The sequence below is a fragment of the Pectinophora gossypiella genome, chromosome 25 (genome assembly GCF_024362695.1).
Source record: "Pectinophora gossypiella chromosome 25, ilPecGoss1.1, whole genome shotgun sequence".
Lineage (NCBI taxonomy): Eukaryota > Metazoa > Arthropoda > Insecta > Lepidoptera > Gelechiidae > Pectinophora > Pectinophora gossypiella.
Window position 1 is genome coordinate 9986169 of NC_065428.1, and position 20979 is coordinate 10007147.

Here is a 20979-nt window from a genome sequence, read left to right on the forward strand (position 1 = left end):
TGCTCGATAGAAAGCAAGATACATCGAAATGTAATTAGCACAGGCTTAAATAAGGAGAAGGCGTCCTTCAGAAGAGAGAATCATCTCGTTTCATGGTCTGAATCCAATTGTTTCTTAATTTCTGGTTTCGTAAATTAGGATATTTAGAAAATCTGGAAAATACAATATATTTATGTAATCTTCATACAAATCGGAAACAGGTCGAAAAATAAATTAAACGAGAATAGAATAACACATGTAGATGATACATTAAAACATAATATTATGTTATCGACATCAAAGGACAACACTACTTATAATACTTTGGGTACATGATCTGTCAAAGCTGATTAACGTAAAATGTGAAATCAATTGTACAAATGGGACGGCTTTGCTGAAAATATGCATCTGCATCGTGTTTAGGGCTCAATAAACTTTACAAAAACCAGACCAGGTAATGTATTTCTTGCACACAAACATGTATTATGTGGTCGATAACTTACCCATGGTGAGACATTGTTTGATCGTTCTCCATTATAACACCCATTCTACTCTCACAACCAATAGCTACGCAAGCCATGGTTCATAATGAATAACTATTTCACAGATTGTTTATATAAAAAGTTAAAATAACGTCCCAAAACACCAAAAAACTAACGGCAGGTTTGGTATCCAGCTGACTACCACAACATCTCAAAACGGTAAACACTGACGTTCTAGACAGCGGTGTTTGTCTATGTTTGTTTCTTTTTTCCACAGAGATTGTTGCCATAGGGAAGAAAGAGAGCTGTGATAGTTTGATCGTCACTCTAAAATATTATCCGTCTATTCTATACAAGGTCTTTGGTCCCATGAGTCTATTGCCATTAACCGGGCATAAATGCTGGAAACCACGTGATATCAATTGACTACTTGACAATTGTAACAATAAAATATATCGGAAATTGTAGTCTATTTATTTTATTTAGTTTATCATTTAACGATAATTATCCAATAAATAATCTTTTTTATTAAGATCATTTTTAAATATTGTATTTTTACAAAATAAAAATGCGGTATTTTCTGTGTATTACAAGATCCGAAACACGGGATTGATTGAGCTTCGGGTGACGTCACATTTCACAAAATAAAAAAAACTATCTGTCAGGTTTCAAGGTATACTGTTTGACAGTTTCTTTGCTTATTGAATTGTGACGTCACTGAGCAAAATATCACGTGCCCAATCGGTTTTCGTGCGAAATTTGAAATTAATGAATAAAGATATGTTTTTTTATTATATACTTAAAGCTTTTTCGAGAAAATAAAATATTTTAAAAAAGTATAAAATAAGCGTTTGTATTTTTTAAAATACTTATCCGAAAATTGACAAGTTGCCAATTTCATCTAAGATCCGAAGATGAATTCAAATTCAAAAAGTCTAACTCAGTGAGCTTTGGACCAGAACTACGTTGATGATAATGATATTGAAGATCAAGATCTGAATAACGCTGATAACCAACTTACACATAACATCCAACAACACAGTGGTATTAACACTCCCGTGCCTATTGTAGGCCTCGCACAGATAGTTGCCAGCGTCTTTCCTCGCGATAGGGCCGAGGAGGAGGCTGTTAGAAGACGACAGGATGAGGGTGTTGTTCTTCCCGGAGGATTTCGTTGGATGCTCCCGACGCCACGTGTAGCTGGGGACTGGGAAGCCTCTGTGGAGAGAGAGATATAAGTTGATAAAGGAGATAAAAACTTACGACATGAAGCAAAAAGAACGAAACAGACGAGAGAAGACGATGACGTATAAGCTATAACTGAAAACACAAAAGCATTTGTTTCTCGTGGCCAATTATGGGGGGCATACTCGTACATCATGTTATGTATCGTGTTTTGTTTATTGATTAATAATAATAATCTGTTTTCTTTGTATGTTTCTTGTGTCTGTTTTATTGTGTACAAATAAATAAATAAATAATAATAATAATAAAAACACTTTATTACACACAAAACAAAACATTTACAGGATAAACTTATTCTAAGGTGGGCAAAGATTGATTATACTTGTAGAATTTTGTTTTTCATTACTCATAATAATTATTATTGTAATTATGACTTGCTGGCGTTTTGAGCTAATTATAGAATAGAAATAATTTGTTTTAGATATAAGTTTAATTTCGTTTAGTTTAATTTTCAATGTTAGAAACAAATGCTTTTGAGTTTCAGTGTCTCAAAAAACGTGTGTTTTCAGTTATAGCTTATACGTCATCGTCTTCTCTCATTTATTTATTAAGCATGCAAGCTCTTCTGTAAGCTGCATGATTTTTGAAATGAATAATACATACATTCATAATTACACGGTGTAAGCACAGTCCGCATTCATCAATCTGTTCAGAGTAGATAATACTAAACCTTTCCTAAGAACTTCTTCAATTTGGTCAAGGTATGTCCTTCTAGGTCCATCAGATGGTAACAACAGAATATTTCATAAAGTAATGACGTAAACATTTTAGTGGTCTTATCAACCGAATCCCTTTAGAATGAAGTTAAGTCCTGTAGATTGCGATAAGAAATGTGTGTTTTGTCATATTCTAAGTTCTTACTTCGCTGAGCACACTACTCGAGCTGGAATTTCGTTTTCAATGACGGACACGACCTTTGGCGTCACTGTTATGTTCTCTGGTTCATCTGAAATTAGAATAAAATACTTAATTAAAACATTAGTTTTAAAACTTATGTTATCTAAAGCTGTCTGTATGGTACAGTGGGTTGGTTAAGACCAATATTGCTATTTGTCATTTTTGTTGACGCAAATGAAAAAAGCAAAATAAGTATTGCTTATTAGATGAATTGTTTCAATATGGCCGTTTTAATCCCCCAGATACCCTGTTTATCAAAACTTACAAACCCTGGTAGTACAAGTAATTCTCTTGTAAAAATGGGGGGTGGACGAATGGGGGTCGCTGTGGGCTCTCACCCGGTCTTCTTCTATCGAGTGGGTTATGCGGTGGTTTACCAACCTCTTCAACCCTGGTGACAGGTTACCATTGAGTAGCCAATGGCTGACATCGCTCATGTAACAACTACCAACTTACATCAGTAAGTAGTAACCGGGACCAACGGCTTAACGTGCCTTCCGAATCACGGGTCATCTTACTTTTAGACAATCAGGTGATCAGCGTGTAATGTCCTAACCAAAGCAGGGAAGGAAAGTTATTTTTGTGATACGTCCCCACTGGGATTCGAACCCGGGACCTTCAGATCGTGAGTCCGACGCTCAACCACTGGACCACGGAGCCATCTCACTCGGTTATACTCACACTCAACAGCAAACTTGGTGGTGCTATTGACAGGAGGGCCAGCATCATTCCTGGAGGAGCGACATGTGTAGCTGGCGGTGTCCGTGTCGCGGTCCAGCACGCCACCTGGCCACGCTGACATGTTCCAGTGCTGGGGGGAAAGTTATACACATATATACATAAACTCACGCAGAGACTAAAAAAAGAAAAGAAAGTTAAAAACTAAAAAATTTAAAATAGGGGGCCTTAAAATGCGTTTAAAGATGTAATTCTTTAACACGTTCACTGTGTATGAACCACATATGAGGCAATAAAGACTCTCATACGTGCATGTCCCATATGTGGGGCACATTTTGTCTTGACATTTTATCTATATATTGTTTTAAGTTTACGCGGTTATTATCATAATTAAAACACATAATAACGGGTTCTTACCGCGTCATCATGGGTTCATCAGTCATCCCGTGATCATGGCACTTGCAACAGTGTCGAAATATCGGGAGTCTCATATCCCCATTTAAACGCGGTAAGAACCCGTTATTATGTGTTTTAATTATCATTTTATCTATGTCAATAAGTTCCACTGTGTTTATCGAAAAATATCATTGCACGTGAGGGGTTGATATCTAATTTTCAGTTACACAGTGAACGTGTTAAGGCACGGATAGAAGGAACCGCTATGGTTGAAGAAACGTCAGTATAATGACTTTCTTTTTCTACACTGCCCTTTCGGTTAGTGATTATTTAGAAGATATGAATACATGGGAGTAACTGTGTGAGAACTGATTTTAGGCAGCTAAATTAATCAGTTGTATAATTGTTTTTTTTTTAAAAAGTCCGTCTAGGGCCCTGTTCCGAGGTTTTTCTTGCAGTTTCTTTTCCCCGGCTATACAGGTTGTGAGAAGCTGCAGTAGTTTTAGGCGGATGAGACGTTCGTTATGTAAAAATTGTCGATTCAAAGTGTAACTATGTTACCTACTGAATAAAAATATTTTAAAATTTGAATTTGAATTTCAAACTCAACTATTTCTCTTACCAAAGTAGACTCAGTAGCCTCAAAATCATTCCTGTTGACTTGTGGCTCAATTTTCCTCTCAACCACGTAATATCGATCAGTCTTTTCTGGGTCGATGACTGCTCCATTCTTCAGCCATTGCACGCTGCACAGCGGCGCGCATTCCACCGTGCATGAAAGTGATATGTTCTGGAAAATAAAGTATCAGGTTAAAACACTGTACATTTATTTATAATAGTTAAAAAATAGTTATGGAAGAGCGGAGTCTCCTACTACAAGCAACTTCTTGCTTAAAAGGAGACCCCCGAGCCCTTGTATTGTAAAAATCTACTTTTAAAGTAAATAATAATTTTTTTTTAATATTTATTTTATTTTTTTATTTATTTTTACACTGTCACTGTGGTCTTGTGGTACAGTCATGAGCAATATAATGTACCCACTTTAGGACACTGTCGCACTAACATATTTGACATTTAGTGAGACTTACAGTTCAATTTGTCAAAAAAGTTAATGTGCCATGGTACCAAAGTATATACATATTGTCAAATGGGGACCGCCGGTTCGAACCCCAGTACCGAATTATTTAAGCTGAGTGAGGACCTTTTATTCGGGACACCATCCACTACACATGAGTAAGCCGTCATCACATTTAATTTAGGTTCAGTGTCTGTGTTCGTTTTCCATGTTCTTATATAGAAAATATTTCAAGTGTGCGTTATTTGTCTTTAGATGTGATGTCATTGTAATGTATGTGTAATCCGTCTCTGTGGTGTCCAAAATAATAAATGCTTTTTTCTTTCTTAATTTATTGTTAGTGCGGTTTTCACTAGCATAGTTGGTTCAACCATTATAGACGGCGATACGACTCACCACCTATCACGTTGGTCTAACAGAAAGCTCAGTGAGACTGCCCTCAAGATGATGCTCAAGTCCCTGGTTTTATATAAGAACTGTCGTCACGTTGACGTGATCTTTAGAGCAGTCTCGAAGCTGAGATTAGTTAATGAATACCACCCTCATATACAGGGTGTTAGTGACGTCGTAACGAAAACTTTGAGGGATGATTGAGACCATGATTCTGAGATGATATGAAGTGGAATTTTCCGTCGCAAAAGTATGGAACAGAAAATAATAAAAAGAAAAACAAAAGTTTTCATGAATTTTCCGACTGAAAATTCCACTTGATATCAACTCAGAATCATGGTCTGAATCATCCCCCTCAGTATTCGTTACGGTGTCACTAACACCCATACCTACTTGTATGGGTACAGTATGTACTTGTGCGGGGTGTAAGTGACATCGTAACGAATACTGAGTGGGATGAAACAGTTGATTTTTCTGAGTTAATATCAAGTGGAATTTTTCATCGCAAAAGTATAGAATTGAAAAAATCATGAATTTTGCGACGGAAAATTCCACTTGATATCAACTTAGAATCATGGTCTGAATCATCCCCCTCAGTATTCGTTACGATGTCACTAACACCCTGTATATAGTCGTGAGTTTATGTTATGTGATTTGGTTTTAAGAAGTTTTACAGCTGAATTATACAAGAACAGAGTCCAAGAGGCGTTTACAAACTAAGGCCGAAGACGTATCTTATATAGGACTCAAAGTATCAGCCAGACTGCGCATTAAAACAAAAATTACCTGTGATTTATATAAGGCACCGCTGTAGTGATTCATTGCGTATTTGAAACTGGGTGGGGCTGAAAAAAAATGAAAAAATATTATTAAAAAATCGGCATCAAGTATCGAAGTAAAAATTTGGGCAGTCCAATATGTTCAGGTCTATGCTGCAATTATGGGAAACATCCTAATTTTATTTTAAGTTATACCTGTCTGTTTCTTATCCGCCGTAAAGAAAAGGAACGGATGGTTGACAACTGTTAATTTTAAAATGAATGAATAACCCGACCTAATATACTAGGCATCTCGCTAATATGCAACTCATTTGACGTGTGCTGCCAACTTAATTCTGTAGGGTTATTGGTCAATATAAAAACTTGGAAGGGCCTTTTATATTTCTGCCTAAAATTGACGTGTGTTCCATAAAATTTATGCCCGTCGATTACCCGTCCCTTTCTTTTCCAGCGTATAAGAAATTCAGTTATAACTTAAAATAAAATTAGATGGTGTGTACAGGAATCAGCACCAATATATAAATTATGCAATTAATCAGCAGTCATTAATGTCTAAATGATAAAGTTGGGAATCTTCTTCTATCGTGTAGGTTGTGAGGTGGATTACCAACTCCATCGACCCTGGTGCCAGGGTTATGTTTGAGCCGCCAAAAGCCCCTACATGGCTCATGTAACGATTACTCGCTTACATCACTAAGTACCGGGACCAACGGCTTAACGTGCCTTTCGAAGCACAGATCATATTTCTTTTGGACAAGTTGGGAATGATAGAGTTGGGATAAGGATTTCCTCATTCTACTCACCAAGCACATCAATGCTAGTAGTGGCTGGTTCCCCCTCCCCGCCTGCGTTGATGCCGCGACAAGAGAAGTTGGTCCGGTGGTCCAATGTGACCGGGTCGATGGTCCAATTCTGGGAAACGATATCGCTGACCAAACGTCCACCGCGATGCCAGCGGAATCTGAAAATAACATTATTTTAATAGTAACAAGTTGGTCCCGGCTGCATTAGCAGTCGTTAATACCCATCAATCAGCACTGGGCCCGCGTGATGGTTTAAGGCCCGATCTCCCTATCCATCCATAGGAAAGGCCCGTGCCCTAGCAGTGGGGATGTTAATGGGCTGATGATGATGATGAATATAGGCCGCCCAAATTGTACTGTATTCATGTGTTATGTCTGATTGTTGAAATTTTTGTTCTGTGCAATAAAATATATTTGATTTGATTTGATGAATAGTAACAAGAAGTCGCAGTTTTATAATTTGTTTCATGTGGTTCATTGGGATTTCACGATATGATTTATCTTTTCTTTTTGATATGATTTAGCTCTTGGCCCCAGACTTGCCCGAACGCATTGACGAGGCCTAAGATGGAGTGAGCTCGCCCAGAAGGTGCCCATTCACTCTGGCCTTTAAAGCACCCGGGCTATAAGCATACGGAAATACAGAAGACGGCAAAGAATTCCATTCCCCAGCAGTGCGCATAATGAAGGACGACGAAGCGCTTTGTGCGAATAGATGGGATATCCACCAAATAGGGATGGAACCCAGCCGTACGTCGCCGTAAGTCCGAAGATTAAAGGGAGATGGTGGAATGAGCTCGTGTAGATCGCGAGCACACTCCCTGAAGTGCAGTTTTCCATAACACAGTTGAATGGACCATTATAGGCGGCGATACGGCTCACCACTTATCACGTTGGTCTAACAGGAACTCTATAAGGTGTGGGTAGTTAGTTCATCTTGCGATGGATGTACATCTGATGACCTCAATTTGAATAAAATTGTGAGCTTATGATAGCAGTAACAAAATCTTGTGATAAACCAAAGCCCTTGTTGCTTGGATTCAGTTGATTACCTGTGAGCTTCAGGACGTCCTTTCTCCTGTATGCTGCAACTCAGGACTAGAGATTTCCCCTTCACCACCTTCCACGGAGAGTAGGTCAGTTTTGCTGGACTCGGTGGGTCTGTAGAACAGTGAATGAATATGAAAATATTTGTTTTATTTTACTTATAACATAACATACATACATAAACTCACGCCCGTAATCCCTAATGGGGTGGGCAGAGCCACAAGTAATCAAAGACAACTTGCAGCCACTGTTGATACGATGTCGTAAGTTGGATATGATGAACCTTATGGTGATAAGGGATCAGCCTATCGCCCATAACATTAGTCCATCATGTTAGATGACACAATCCCTCTGTCGGTTTTTACGACATGCCCGGGAAGACAAGCAGCTGAACGTTTATCTGCTTAGTTGAATTGTTTTATCTCCTGTGGCTGCAGTGGATGCCATCACATCACATGTCGAAGTTGGACACGTGTAGATGCTGCAGAATGTTTACTTATAACATTTATTTTATATTATTAGTACGAAAAAAAAGCCCCTTATAAACTATGTTAGTAAAAACAAATTGTGCCGTTAATAGCGATTCTCCGAACTTCGATTCCCGCTACAGCGAGTCTCTTTACTGCGAGTGGCTTGACGTCGTGAAATCGGGATAACGCTAGGCAGATAATGAGTAAGGAAGGTACAATGATAATGCTAAGTAAATCTTAAAGCATCGTAAACTCCTTCATCGTATACGCACAATTGACAACCAGCTCAGTCTTTGCGCTTTCGTTGCCCCAGCCGGCTGTGTTCTTGCCCATGCACGAGTAGTTGCCATGGAAACTCTTGGTGGTATCCTGAAGCAGCAGCATAGAAGGATCCACTTCATTGCAGAGGCTGTCTGGAATTACAAAAAAGACATGGATTTTGATACTTCTCAGGCCTTCTTCTTATATCGTGTGAGTTGTTAGGTGAGTCACCAACCTCATCAACCCTAGTGTCAGGGTTATTAATGAGCCGCCAAACGTCCCTGATATGGCCCATGTAACGATTTCTCACTTACATCAGTAAGTAGTAACCGAGACCAACAACTTAATGTGTCTTCCGAAGCACGGATCATTTTACTTTCGGACAATCAGGTGATCAGGATGTAATGTTCTAATCAAACTAGGGATCTTAAAGTGATTTTTGTGATATGTTCCCACCGGGATTTGAACCCGGGACCTCCGGATTGTGAGCCCAACGTAAAGGCCCGTAAACGCAAATCTGTAAATCTTTGTTAGATGATTTAAGCAGCTTTCTGCAACGACAACAAAAACAACATAGCATCACGCGCGCATCCCCAAAGGGGTAGGCAGAGGTGTATAGTATAGATGAGCCTATTGCCATTAACCCGGCAAACGGTAATGTACTAACCTGAATATCAAAGGAATTGTAAGAGTGAACTGCTAAGTGATTTTAACTATTTTGTTAAAAAAAACATCAACTTACTGTCTTCCTGCGTCCCGTTACTGCACTCAGGTAGATGCTTCAGGACCTCTCCATCCAGATACCAGATGACCTCATCCAGGATCTGAGGGTTGCCAGAGACGACCTCGCAGGTGAGGGTCACGTTCTTGTGGTCCGTCTCCAAGATGGGGCTCGGCGAGCTCATGGTGAGTTTTACTTGAGGTTTGACTGGAAATAATGGATCCTATGATCATATTTATGCTGATAATGACAATCTTCTTCTTCCGTATGGGTTGTGAGGCCAATGATCGACCTTATCAATCCTGACAAAATAATACTACGTACAGAATGGCAACTATCCGCTCCCCACCAGCGTCTGAGCCAGGTTTACCTCACCCAGGTCCCTCACTCAGGTCCCTTACTCAGGACTTACTTTAGTCTTCTATCGTATGTGACGTCACACACACAGATGCGCGTCTACGATAACGTCAATGTAGTGTCTGTGCAAAAGGTGGTGTTTTGTATGAAGTGTCCGGAATGTGCTTTTATAAGAAACAATTACATACAAACATAAACTCATGCCTATTTCCCACCGGAGTAAGCAGAGACTATGGAATTCAATTTGCTTCGATCCTGGCACACTTCTCTTGCTTCCTCCACGTTCATCTAACGTTTCATACACGCACGCCGGTTCAGAGTAGATCGTACTGAACCTTTTCTAAGGACATCTCCAATTTGGCCAATGTACGTAGTTCTTGGTCAAGAAACAATTTGTATTCTAATCTATTTAAGATGATGAAAGAACACTCACAAAGCACGTTGACTTCAATGCTTTCGTCGCTGGTGCCGTTGCCAACGGCGTTGGCCAATGTGCAGGTGTAGTTGCCAATGTCGGTGCTTCGAGAATCCACGATGATGAGAGAGTGCTGGTCGGTGGTGCCTCCTTCGTAGTGGGAGGTGTCGTTGACGTGCACCAGCTTGTTGTCTCGCAACCTGGAAATGTAGTCAATGTTGTGTTTGTAATTGGAAGCAATTGAAGATTTGCAGGTAGTTCAAAATTAATAAAACCAACATCGAATCAGGGTATAAGAAAACCAGGTATGCTCAATCCTATGATAAGCAGCCATTGCTAGCCCATTGATGACGTAAGTCCATTAAATCGGTATCTCCAACATTCCAAGGACGTAATTTTTTAAGATAACAGGCCTGAGGGTGCCCAGTTGGGCTGGTGTCACTAACACCCTGAATATTTTAAATGAAACTGCATCCTTTAGCGGTGAACCGTGACAGACTGTGGGACAGTATAAAAGGCTATAAGAAAATAAACTTACCAAATAACTTCGGTGAGCGACGATGGGTTACTCTCATATTCACATTTCAGCAGAATCTTGGACCCTTCCACCACCGTGATGTTGGTTGACTTCACGGTGACAATCGGTGGGTCTGGAATTGACACAATCAAATCAAATCAATTTATTTGCGAATAAACAAAGAATTACAAAAAGGTGATTAATTAATTTACATAACAGAACTGTGATTTCATGAAACCGTAAAAATATAACGTGTTAGTGACATCGTAACGAATACTGCGGGGCATAATTTGCTGTGGAATTTATCGCCGCAAAATTCATGTATTTTTGGGGTATATAAATTATTTTCAATTCCATACTTTGCAATGGAAAATTCCATTTGATATTAACTCAGAATACTGAGCTGAATCATCCCTATCAGTATATGTTACAATGTCACTTACACCCTGTACAAGTACATACAAGTAGCCTTACAATAGATAGTGACATCGTAACGAAAATTTTAAGGGGTGATACACGCCATGATTCTGAGTTGATATCAAATGGAATTTTCCGTCGCAAAAGTATGAAACGGAAAATAATTGAAAAAGCACTAAAATTTTCATGTTTCCGACAGGAAAATCAACTTGATGTCAACTCAGATTCATGGTCTGAATTATCCCCCTCAGTACTTGTTACGATGTCACTAACACCCTGTATAGGGTGTCCAATATGTTTTTACCTGCTGAATTAAGATATTTTTGAATTCTTTCTTTCTTGATAGATACTTACACCAAACCTCAAGTTCTCTGTTAGCATGTATGGGATGTTCGTTGGTTTCCACCATGACCTCGTTGATGGCTTCACAGCGGAACTTCTGTCCGTTCTCGGAGCGAGTCGCCTCGAATGTCAGGTTCGATGTCGTCTCGAATGTAGTGTCGTCCTGAAATAGTATAACCCCTTATGATGTGATATATCCGATAGTTTACAACCGGCTACCGGATGAAATCACAAACACCCCGAGCTTAAATATCTTCAAAAAAGACTCCGAAACTGGCTTATCAATCAGTCTTTCTATAACTTGAATGAATTTATATAATTAAAGGATATAACATAGCTATCAATTTATTTATTCCAAATGTATTACTTATTTGCAATGTTAAAGTATAGGTATTTGATTTGATTTATATTTTAATGTAATTTGCATTTTTAGTATAAGTTATCTGTTTATCGCAGATACTTATACGACGAATGTATGTTAATATTTCTTTTTTTTTTCTTTATTATAATTTTTATAAGATGTATTTTAATTTGACGTGTAGCAAAGTTATGAATGAAAGTGATTATGATTATTATGATTATATCATTCGTCTCTTTCGTTCTAAGCTGTACAGCGTTAGTGTGACAGAGACATATTATCACACTCTCTCCCCGCCCACCCTCTTCTCAGTATCCATCATTGTGCCTAGACTACATTATGACTTTGTTTCATTGTCATTTTTTATCGAAATTGTTTCCAGTTATAAATAAATAGCTGTTATTTGATATAATTCTTTATAACATAACATTACGCCTGTGGCCCTAAAGGGGTAGGCAGGGGTGTATCCACTCCCCTCCGCCTATGTTTAAGTCTCATGTAATAGCGAGCATATTGCGATATCAATTAACTATGATCCAAACATGACTTCAAAGTTGTCGAATTCAATGGTTCAGAGTCCTAGCCGAGGTTCGAACCCGTGACACTACAATGTAAGCCACGCGTTCTCCGAAAAGCGCTATTTATTTATTTATTTATTTAATTCTTCTCTTCTTATCGTGTGGGTTGTGAGGTGGAATACTAGCCTCATCAACCCTGGTGCCAGGGTTACTATTGAGCCGCCAAAAGCCCCTGACATGGCTCATGTAACGACTACTTACTTACATCAGTAAGTAGTAACCGGGACCAACGGCTTAACGTGCCTTCCGAAGCACGGATCATCTTACTTTCGGACAATCAGGTGATGAGCCTGTAATGTCCTAACCAAACTAGGGATCACAAAGTGAATTTTGTGATATATGTCCCACCGGGATTCGAACCCGGGGCCTCCGGATCGTGAGTCCAACGCTCAACCACTGGACCACAGAGGCCGTTTATTTAATTAGTACTGCCACATGGTTTACATTTATGCATTAATACTAACTAACTCTTATATATGCCCGTGCCCCAGCAGTGGGGACGTTAATGGGCTGGTGATGATGATGATGATGATATATATATATATATTATAATATAACCCCTTATGATGATATATACAGATCTGATGTAAATCACAGTTACGGCGTACATAACTTACATATTATAACTATCTTAACTTCTAAAAATAAAAAACAAAAAGAAAACATTTAGTAAATAATCATAATATGGTCCACCCTTACAACAGCCACATCCCTGACATCAGGATATGCCAATAAATACGATAATTTATCTATATGTATACCTATCAGTTACCTGTCACGGATTACAACATTATTTTTATACTTTGATTTAAGTAACTGTCTAATATTAGTGATTTTTTTTTCTCAAAGCCGTTGCTAATACCTCGTCGCTCTAGCCCCGATCTTACTGGAGTTGATGACAAATCCGCTACTGACATCGCTTTTAACGCGTCATCAAAATAACCATTTCATAATTGAGCACCCAGTTTCTAACACTCAGACAACCTCACATCCTATACATCTGTCAAAACCCGGAATACGTCCACGAAACCTTGACTAACAACCCGGTAAACCACTAACCCAATACACATTAGTCGTAACTCACAAAGTTGTCGCCATAAAATTGTAATTCTCACTCCAGGGTACAACCGTCTTAGATGTCACGAGTCTTTGTGAACTTTGAGAAGTTAGGAATGCTGGAAGTGGCAATAAATACTCGGCCTGGCATGCCGGTGAGTGTCAATGGTATTAGTGACCCCAAAGCCATAGCTGGCATTTTCAAGGACCATTTTAGGATACAGTCGCCGCTGGGCCCTAGTAGGTTGATGTTCGACGATCAGAATAAAAACGAGATAGTGGGGACGAGATTTACGGCCAAGAACGTTGCACACGCCATAAAGTCAATTTCACGAGGGAAATCTCCGGGCCACGATGGTTTGAGCATAGAGCACCTCCAGCATGCTGGTCCACACATGTCACGAGTTCTTGCTATGTTTTATAACTTAAGTATTAGTCACACGTACTTACCTAAAGACATGTTGAAGACCATTGTAGTTCCGGTAGTGAAAAATAAAACAGGGGATTTGACTGATACATGCAATTATAGGCCGATCTCGTTAGCCACTGTCATCGCGAAAGTACTTGACGCTATGCTTAATACACAGTTGCACAAACACTTGAATATACATGACAATCAATTTGGCTTTAGACCTCATTTGTCGACTGAAAGTGCCATACTGTGCCTTAAGCATACCGTCAGGTATTATACTGATCGTGACACCCCGGTTTACGCGTGCTTCCTAGACCTGTCCAAGGCTTTTGATCTGGTGTCCTATGACGTGCTATGGAAGAAACTCGAGTCTACTAACTTACCTAGAGAACTGTTAGACATCCTCAGGTACTGGTATGGACACCAGGTCAACAAGGTCAGATGGGCGGGAGCGATGTCGGAAGAGTATGGTTTGGAGTGTGGGGTGAGACAGGGAGGCTTAACCTCCCCTTCACTCTTCAACCTATATATGAACGAGTTGATTGTCGCGCTGAGCAATCGGCATGTCGGCTGTAATATTGACGGTGTAAGCGTCAATAATCTTAGCTATGCAGACGACATGGTGCTGCTGAGCGCATCGGTCTGTGGTCTTAGGAGGCTGCTAAGTTTATGTCAGGAGTACGCTTTGAGTCACGGTCTAAAATATAATGTATTAAAAAGTCAGTATATGGTCTTTGAGGCTGGCAGAAATAAGCCAGACAACATACCGCCTGTATGGTTATATGGTACTCCATTGGAAAGAGTATACACGTTTAAATACCTAGGTCACGTCGTTACTGCCGACCTCAAGGACGATGCTGATATAGAGAGGGAGCGAAGGGCGCTGTGCGTAAGAGCAAATATGTTGGCCCGCAGGTTTGCGCGGTGTTCAAGCGGTGTGAAGATGACTCTTTTCAAAGCATATTGCACGTCGCTGTACACGTGCGTTTTGTGGGCAAACTATACGCAAAAAACGTACAATGCGCTTCGAGTCCAATATAATAATGCGTTCAGGGTGGTGATGGGGCTGAGTCGGTACTGCAGTGCCTCGGGCATGTTCGCGGAAGCACGGATAGCTTGTTTTCACAGCACTATGCGAGTGCGTGCGGCGGCACTGGTACGGCGAGTGCGTGCCAGCCCCAACGCCGTCCTGGCGGTGATCGCGGACAGATTGGACTGTCCTTACATCATGCACTGCTGCGACAGGCATGTAAAAACTGGTATTGGTTAGATATTATGTTAGTGTATTTCATTTTAATTTTATTTTAGTTTATTTTCATTGTATTTTATATCATTTTATTGTCATTTCATTTTGTTTTATTTAATTTTTTATTTTTACTGTATTGTGTCAAAAGTATTGTATATGAGCCTTATGTTGCTTGAAATAAATGTATTTTATTTATTTTTTAATAAATTAAAATGAAAATAATGGTGCTGTTTCCACTACACACCATCTAATTTTATATTAAGTTATACCTGTCATTTTCTTATCCGCCGAAAAGGGAAAGGTAATCGACAGACATACAATTTATGGAACACGTCAATTTTAGGCAGAAAAGATACCCTCCTAAAATGTAATATGACCCAATAACCCGATTTAAGTTGACAACACGTTTAACATGCCTACATAATTCGCCCGGGTTATCCATTCATTTTAAAATGAACAGTGGTCAATATGATTTACGATATGATAATTTTAAAATTTTCGGTGGAAAAGAAAATGACAGGTATAACTTAAAATAAAATATGGAGGGGTCTGCAGGAATCGGGGCCATTATTTCTTCAAAATGCGCTTTATTTTATTATACAGACCCATCGAACCTATTGTCATTAACCGGACACAAAACCAGAAAACCACGCGATAGTATTATTTTTGATCCAATCATGAATTCATACTCATTGAATCGAATTTTAGTGGTTAAAGCAGGAGCCAGAATTCAAAGCCGTGACATTACGAAATTGTTTGTTATTTGAGAAATATTCAAGGAACGATTAAAAAGGAAGAAGCATTTATTAATTTAGGGCTATTCTATAAAAAATGTATATCACCTATCACGTTGGTCTAACAGAAAGCTCGGTGAGGAGTAGTTACTTAGTTCATGTGCGATTATGTACCTCTTACTACCCCAATTGGGATATAGTCGTGAGCTCATGTTGTGTTATTATAAATAATAATAATAATTAAACACTTTATTACACTTTTTTTATTATATATATATACATATTATTATATTATTTTATTTTATACCACTTCCATAATTCCTACATCTAAACTTTTCTCAAGTATTTGCATTGTAAATTCCAATTAATTACTTATGCATAGAAAATAACAGCTTCCCTAGTAATCGGTGTGTGTCTTGGCTTTTAATTTATTTACGGGTAACTATTAATTTGTTCCGTCTTAAGACTTTAATTAGGTTATTTGAAGATAGCAGTGTTGTTTTGGTTTGGAACTTGAACCTCAGCAGTGCCTATAGTATGTTTATTTATGCATATATAATAAAATATATGCAGAAAAATTGTACCAATTTTGTACTGAAGTGTACTATTTTTTTTGATGTGACTTATTGTAGATTTGCCGCAGATGGCATTAACTACTTGGCCGGGCAAATGGGGAGCGCTGAGGGCTCTCACCCGGTAAAAATTAAGACAACAGGCCGGTTTAGTCGATAAATGCCATATTCTGGAAATGACACAATAGTCTAAAAACGACAAATTCTATAAATGACAAAATCTGAAAACGCCACATTCTATTAATGACTTATTCTGCAAAAGACAGATTCTGGAAATGTCATATTCTATTATTGACAAATTCTACAAGGGTGTCCAGTTGGGCGCGAAGGCTCAGGGCGTCGGCTGAGAGTTGGTCGATATCAATAAGCGCGAAATGAGGGAAATCGTCCACCACGCCGGCGGGGTCGGTATCGGGGTCAATTTTAACAAGATAGGTCCAATTATATCTAGAACATTCTCCGTGTACTTACCGACTCGATCTCCCGTTGCTGCTCGTTCGAACATGAAACAAAGAAAGAAAAATAATTAATTAATTAAGTTTGTCAAATAGGATTATTTCAGTGCTGTTGGGAAAAGGGAAGTTCGTCAGGTATTTAAATACTTTACGGCAAAATCGATCGACTACGGGTGGTACTTTTCTCTTATGACATGCCTGGGGGTCGTGCCAGTCTCCCAGTTGGTAGAACGCTTGCCTTTCACTTTGAGGTCCCAGGTTCAAATCCAGCACAGGCCTAAACCAATGCTTGTCGAATTTGTTTTCGAATTCATGTTTCGATCATAAAAGGTTATCGTGCTCAGCGGTGAAGGAAAACATCGTGAGGAAACCCACATTCCTGAGAAATGCATTTTCGGACGTATGTGACCTAACCTATATTAGGCTGGTTTTCCCTTCGCGGGTTGGAAGGTCAGACAGGCAGTCGCTTCGGACCTGTCAAATCATCAGGCTAGGTAAGCGGACCCTGTGAAAACTAAAAACGATGGCATGCCTGGGATTGAAGAAAAGGTTTCTAGAATTGGTACAATTTAGTTTCTTGTATAAAATAAGATCTATGAGCGTTAGTTTTTAGCGACATCTGTTGGGTTATTCGGATACTTCGTTAGAATTTTAAATATCTATGACAATGACATCGCAAATGAACTGATAGTTCACTAGGCGATTTACAAATTGGGACCCAAGATGTCACTTAGAAATAAATTTAAAGAAATTAATATTTTAACTATGGCATCACAATATATCTTTGAAAACTTAATATATGTAAAAAAACATATAGGATTATTTGCAAAAAATAGCGATCGGCACATTGTTAATACCCGGAATAAAAATAAACTTGCTTTACAAGTCAGTCGATTACATAAGATGACTAAATCTTTTAAGGGGCAATGTATACGTTTTTACAATAAGATTCCCATTGACATTCAGAATTTGCCTTTCAACTGCTTTAAGAAAGTAGTTAAACAAAAACTTTACAAAAAAGGTTAAAAAAAAGGTTAAAAAGGTTAAAGGTTATAAAGTTAGTGATTATTTAGAAGATATGAATGCATGGGATTAACTGTCTGAGAACTGATATTAGGCAGCTAAATTACTCAATTGTATATCAATATTTTATGTTTATTTTTATTTTTTTTAAAAAGAACGTCTAGGGCCCTGTGCCGAGGTTTTTCTTGCAGCTTCTTTTCCCCGGCTATACAGGTTGTGAGAAGCTGCAGTAGTTTTAGGCGGATGAGACGTTCGTTATGTAAAAATTGACGATTCAAAGTGTAACTATGTTACCTACTGAATAAAGATATTTTTGAATTTGAATTTGAATTTGACTGAATGTGCGCTAGATGGCGCTGTCCGTGACAGAAATTATAGAAAAGTAACCATTTTTTTTATATCTAGTAGAAATTTACATGTCATGATCTACGCAGGATGAAATGTTTCCATACAAAAAGTAATTTTCCTAACTCATCAATTCCACAGGCAAGAAAATACCTTCTTTTCTAAAATTATCGAAGCCGTAAACCCGAAAAACCGAATCCCATGTCATCATTATTTCAAACTAAAATCGGATCACGACCATTTAGTAAGCCTCGTGTCGTTTGGTGGGTAAAGCACTTGCTATCAGCGTGAGTATTTTCAAAAAGTGCTCAGTTGTTCGCCTAACGATCATTTGAAAGTCTCAAATAGGATGGAGGAATATCGGTGGAGACATTATGGTGGAAGATTTTGTTAGAATAGACATGCCGTTTGAATTACCTTCGCTTTTCGAGTGAATACTATCTATCGTATAAAAGCATTATTAGACAGCCTCCATGGTCCAGTGGTTGAGCGTCGGGCTCACGATCCGGAGGTCCCGGGTTCGAATCCCAGTGGGGACATATCACAAAAATCACTTTGTGATCCCTAGTTTGGTTAGGACATTACAGGCTGATCACCTGATTGTCCGAAAGTAAGACGATCCGTGCTTCGGAAGGCATGTTAAGCGATGTAAGTACGTAGTCGTTACATGAGTCATGTCAGGGGCCTTTAGTGGCTGAATACTAGCCCTGACACCAGGGTTGATGAGATATATTATAGTCTTAACTGGGATATAGTTATGAGTTTATTTTATGTTACAACATTTTACAAAAACTTCAATCTATCAAAGTACAGAAGCCAGTGATGTGACGTATGTTAGCATAGTGATGTGTCAGTCGAGTATAGACCGATCGATCATTTTCTATCTAACGATTATACCATACTTATTTTTTTCATCATCATCAATTTAAGAGCCACGCTCTTGTCGGTGTAGCATTTTCCATTCCAGTCTATCAAAGGCCAATCCCTTGAGTTCCCTATAAGACACGACGTTAACCTTTTCTTTAATCTGTTCCATGTAAGCTCTTCTTGGTCTTACCCTTCCTCTCTTTCCTTCTAGCTTTCCTTCTATGATGTTTTTAATGAATTCGTCGTGTCTTATTAGGTGTCCAATCATCTTGCCTCTTCTGTCCTCAATAATTCTCAGTATTTGTCTCTTTTCCCTTACTCTTACTAGCACTTCCTCATTTGCAACCCTTACTGTCCAACTTATTCTTTCCATCCTCCTCCAACACCACATTTCAAAGGCCTCGAGTCTCTCTCTGTCCTTCTGTGTCAGTACTTATTTACTTATTTTATTATTAATTTATATTATTTTCTAAAAGATATAGGTATAGATATGGATATTTTCTAAAAGTAAAGATTAAAGACATGAAAATAGTGTAATGAGATTTCATTTCTAGGGGGGTGCCTAATTAATGCCTTTCTCTTTCATTTGAAGACTTTAAAAGAAATGCAAAATGTAAATCCAGTGTCCTTCCCCTCTGCTAAAGATATGAAACGGCAATTTTGAAGGGCTAATATATTAAGGTCCCGCAGGTAAAATGTTAAAACGTAGCGTTATTATATTACTGAGTCACTTATATTGGGCAAAGGCAGGTTTTTCTATTTCAGCAGTGGGGACGTTAATGGACTGGTGAGGTTTTTCTATATTTAGTTCCTTTATTAGGTATAGTACGGGATTATGTTATGAGTTGCTAACATAGTTTTAAGGGTATTGTTACTAACAGTCTATGGACTTAAGTCGTCTGAAAATAAACATTTTTTTTTATTTTTTATTTTTTTATAGTAGAATAGAATAGAATAGAATAGAATAGAATAGAATAGAATAGAATAGAATAGAATAGAATAGAATAGAATAGAATAGAATAGAATAGAATAGAATAGAATAGAATAGAATAGAATAGAATAGAATAGAATAGAATAGAATAGAATAGAATAGAATAGAATAGAATAGAATAGAATAGAATAGAATAGAATAGAATAGAATAGAATAGAATAGAATAGAATAGAATAGAATAGAATAGAATAGAATAGAATAGAATAGAATAGAATAGAATAGAATAGAATAGAATAGAATAGAATAGAATAGAATAGAATAGAATAGAATAGAATAGAATAGAATAGAATAGAATAGAATAGAATAGAATAGAATAGAATAGAATAGAATAGAATAGAATAGAATAGAATAGAATAGAAAAAGTTCATTATAAAAGGACGCCACACACAAAAAAAGACAACAACATCATATCAAATAGTACCCAGGACCAATAAGTCCGTCGCTACACCTTGGGCACCGCAGTGACCAGTGTCTAGAAAGTAGAACGCTGCGAAATATATCCATCCTCCTTTAATATGAGAAGCAAAAAAATATTAGAAGTGTGTGTGTGTTTTTCCTTTCCAATAGAAAAATATCTGCCTAGAGACGAGACAAAAATGTACGTTGTTAAAGCATGTGTGTAAGTATGTAAGGGAATGGCATTCAGCTAAATTAATGTCTACATAATTCTACTTCCATTCCACTATCTGAATTCCCGGTAAAAGCCCAAAATGGCAGAATCAATTGACCAATCCCGTTCCAGTAGTCTTGTTACCTTTTTATCGTAGTGATGGGCACACGTCGATGGTTTTTGTCGATAAAATTTGGCACGATGCCTCCCGATACGCGTTGGCCCATTGCCATTCGCGTTATCAATCTGTCGTATTATTTGCAAAGTGAATTTTGCGATTTTACTCTTGAAAATGTTTCGAGATTTCGTAATAGATTGGTTAAGTTCGATCGCTATTTTTAGGGTTATTTTGTTTGGCGACTTCCTTTGCGTGATAAGTTCTGACGTTTTACGATTTGCATGGATAGTATTTTGTAGTAAAATTACAACATTATTGTATGTTCGTGAAGATTTCTTTCTAG

General features: G+C 38.2%; 1 protein-coding gene across 15 annotated transcripts in view; it reads right to left on the reverse strand.

Annotated features, from left to right (window-relative positions):
• Positions 1 to 20979, reverse strand: part of LOC126378017 (hemicentin-1) — a 663470-nt gene that overhangs the window by 27510 nt on the left and 614981 nt on the right. For all 15 annotated transcript variants that reach the window (XM_050026068.1, XM_050026063.1, XM_050026060.1 and 12 more), the window contains 13 exons: positions 16699 to 16716; positions 11284 to 11434; positions 10534 to 10645; positions 10014 to 10195; positions 9245 to 9430; positions 8514 to 8654; positions 7777 to 7885; positions 6725 to 6882; positions 5929 to 5987; positions 4300 to 4467; positions 3285 to 3414; positions 2568 to 2652; positions 1483 to 1679 (listed from right to left, as the gene is read on the reverse strand). In XM_050026068.1, coding sequence (XP_049882025.1) covers positions 1483 to 1679; positions 2568 to 2652; positions 3285 to 3414; positions 4300 to 4467; positions 5929 to 5987; positions 6725 to 6882; positions 7777 to 7885; positions 8514 to 8654; positions 9245 to 9430; positions 10014 to 10195; positions 10534 to 10645; positions 11284 to 11434; positions 16699 to 16716 — 1696 coding nt within the window. The remainder of the gene's footprint in view (positions 1 to 1482; positions 1680 to 2567; positions 2653 to 3284; positions 3415 to 4299; positions 4468 to 5928; positions 5988 to 6724; positions 6883 to 7776; positions 7886 to 8513; positions 8655 to 9244; positions 9431 to 10013; positions 10196 to 10533; positions 10646 to 11283; positions 11435 to 16698; positions 16717 to 20979) is intronic.